The sequence below is a fragment of the Aptenodytes forsteri genome, unplaced genomic scaffold, assembly GCF_000699145.1.
Source record: "Aptenodytes forsteri isolate BGI_AS27 unplaced genomic scaffold, ASM69914v1 Scaffold429, whole genome shotgun sequence".
Classification (NCBI taxonomy): domain Eukaryota; kingdom Metazoa; phylum Chordata; class Aves; order Sphenisciformes; family Spheniscidae; genus Aptenodytes; species Aptenodytes forsteri.
The window spans coordinates 8130-9834 of NW_008794432.1; the positions used below are offsets into that span (position 1 = coordinate 8130).

The 1705-nt window shown below is 69.7% G+C and overlaps 1 protein-coding gene across 1 annotated transcript; it reads right to left on the minus strand.

Annotated features, from left to right (window-relative positions):
- Window positions 1–82: 82 nt before the first annotated feature.
- GPX2 (glutathione peroxidase 2) lies at window positions 83–832 on the minus strand. Its single transcript, XM_009289519.2, has 2 exons — window positions 592–832; window positions 83–494 (listed from the first exon to the last, which is right to left on the minus strand). The coding sequence occupies exons 1-2, from the start codon at window positions 814–816 to the stop codon at window positions 144–146; spliced, it is 576 nt and encodes a 191-aa protein (XP_009287794.2). The 5' UTR covers window positions 817–832; the 3' UTR covers window positions 83–143.
- Window positions 833–1705: the final 873 nt, after the last annotated feature.

A 1705-nucleotide genomic window follows, 5' to 3' on the forward strand; every position in this document is an offset into this window, starting at 1 on the left:
TCGCCCCGCCCCTCTGCCCCCACCGAGCCCCGTCCCTGCGGCAGTTTCGGAGGGGGCCGTCACCCGGCAGAGAGCTGGGGCTGTCCCTGGGGGTGGCAGCCGGCAGCAGGGGGGGGGGGCGGGACACAACACCGGAGCCAGCCCTACTTGGCCAGCTTGAGGAGGCGCTGGATGTCGGGCTCCAGCTGGGCGGTGGGCATGCGGGGGCTGTAGCGCCGGAAAGGTTCCCCCTCGGGACCCACCAGGAACTTCTCGAAGTTCCAGGAGATGTCGGAGCGCCGCACCGGGCTCCAGATGAGGAAGCGGGGCTCGGTCATCAGGTGTGCCGCCTCGTCGGCCGGCGCGGGCAGGTGAGCCTTCAGGTAGGCGAAGACGGGGTGGGTGTCCTGCCCGTTCACCTGGCACTTCTGGAAGAGGGTGAAGTTGGGCTCGAAGCCCCCCCCCGGCCGCACGTGCTTCAGGCTGTTGAGGATCTCCTCGTTGGTCCCGTTCTCCTGCGGCGGGGAAGGAGAAAGCCGGGGCCGTCGCTGCATTTTTCCCCTCCCTCCTCGCACCCGGTGCCGGCCACCGCCGTGGCCCCCGGGGACTTACCTGGTAGCCAAATTGGTTGCAGGGGAAGCCCAGCACGACCAGCCGCCGGGGGTAGCGGGCTTGCAGCTGGTTGAGCTGGGTGTAGTCCCGCACCGTGGTGCCTCAGAGGGACGCCACGTTCTCGATGAGGACCACGCGGCCCCGGAAGACGTTGAAGTCCACCTTCTCCCCCTGCAAGGAGGTGGCGCTCAGGTCGTAGAAGGACTTGGCGATGGGGACGGTCATGGCTGCGGGCGCGAGTCTGCCTTCCCCGCGCCCCCGTCGGCACGCCTTAAGGGCTGCCCGGCGTCCACGTGATGTGCCGGCTCCAAAGGTCTCCTCGCCTCGCCGTGACTTGGCAGAAACCGGAGCCGTCCCACCTGCTGGCAACTCGCCCAAGGGGGGGGAAGGAAGAGGCAGGGCAGGGCACGGGTGGCGCGGGGCCAAGGCGATGCTCCTACCTGCCTCAATAATTCATGGCACGGCGCGGTGCGGCGTGACTGCTCTTCCCCGCGCCCGCAAGCTGTGGGATGCCGTGGGGCTCTCGGCGCCTCCGGCCTGGCACGGGCTGTCCCCGAGGGCTGGGAACACACGGGGGAGTTGGGAAATAACGGGACTCCGGGAGCTGGGGCTCGGACCCAGGTGGGTGATGGGAGGGATGGGTGCCCCAGCACATCCTCTTCCCTGGGGCTGCCTTGGCATCGCTCCCGGAGCCTCCTGGGCTTGCTGTTCTGGTGCCTGCTGCCTTCCGCCCCCCTCCCCAGTGCCCACCGGTCCCGGTGCCCACCGGTCCCAGTGCCAGCATCCACCCTGGTACCCATCTGCTGCGCTGCCCACCATCGTCCTGGTACCCGCCATCGCCCTGGTACCCGCCTATCCCGGTGCCCAGCAGCATCCCGGTGCCCGCCACCACCCTGTTTGACTGCGCTGGCCCTGCCCCTGCCGGGGCCGGCTCCTGCATCCCCGTGGGGCCGTCCCCACAGCCGGGGCTGAGCTGGCAGCCCTGCCGGGCAGCAGTGGTGGGTACGGCACCCCACGGACCTGTTCCCCAGCCTGGAAAGGGGACACCGTCCTGGCGGCCCCGGAGCAGCCTCAATTATTGATAACCGCTCGGGTTGCCGTGGCTTGGCTCTGC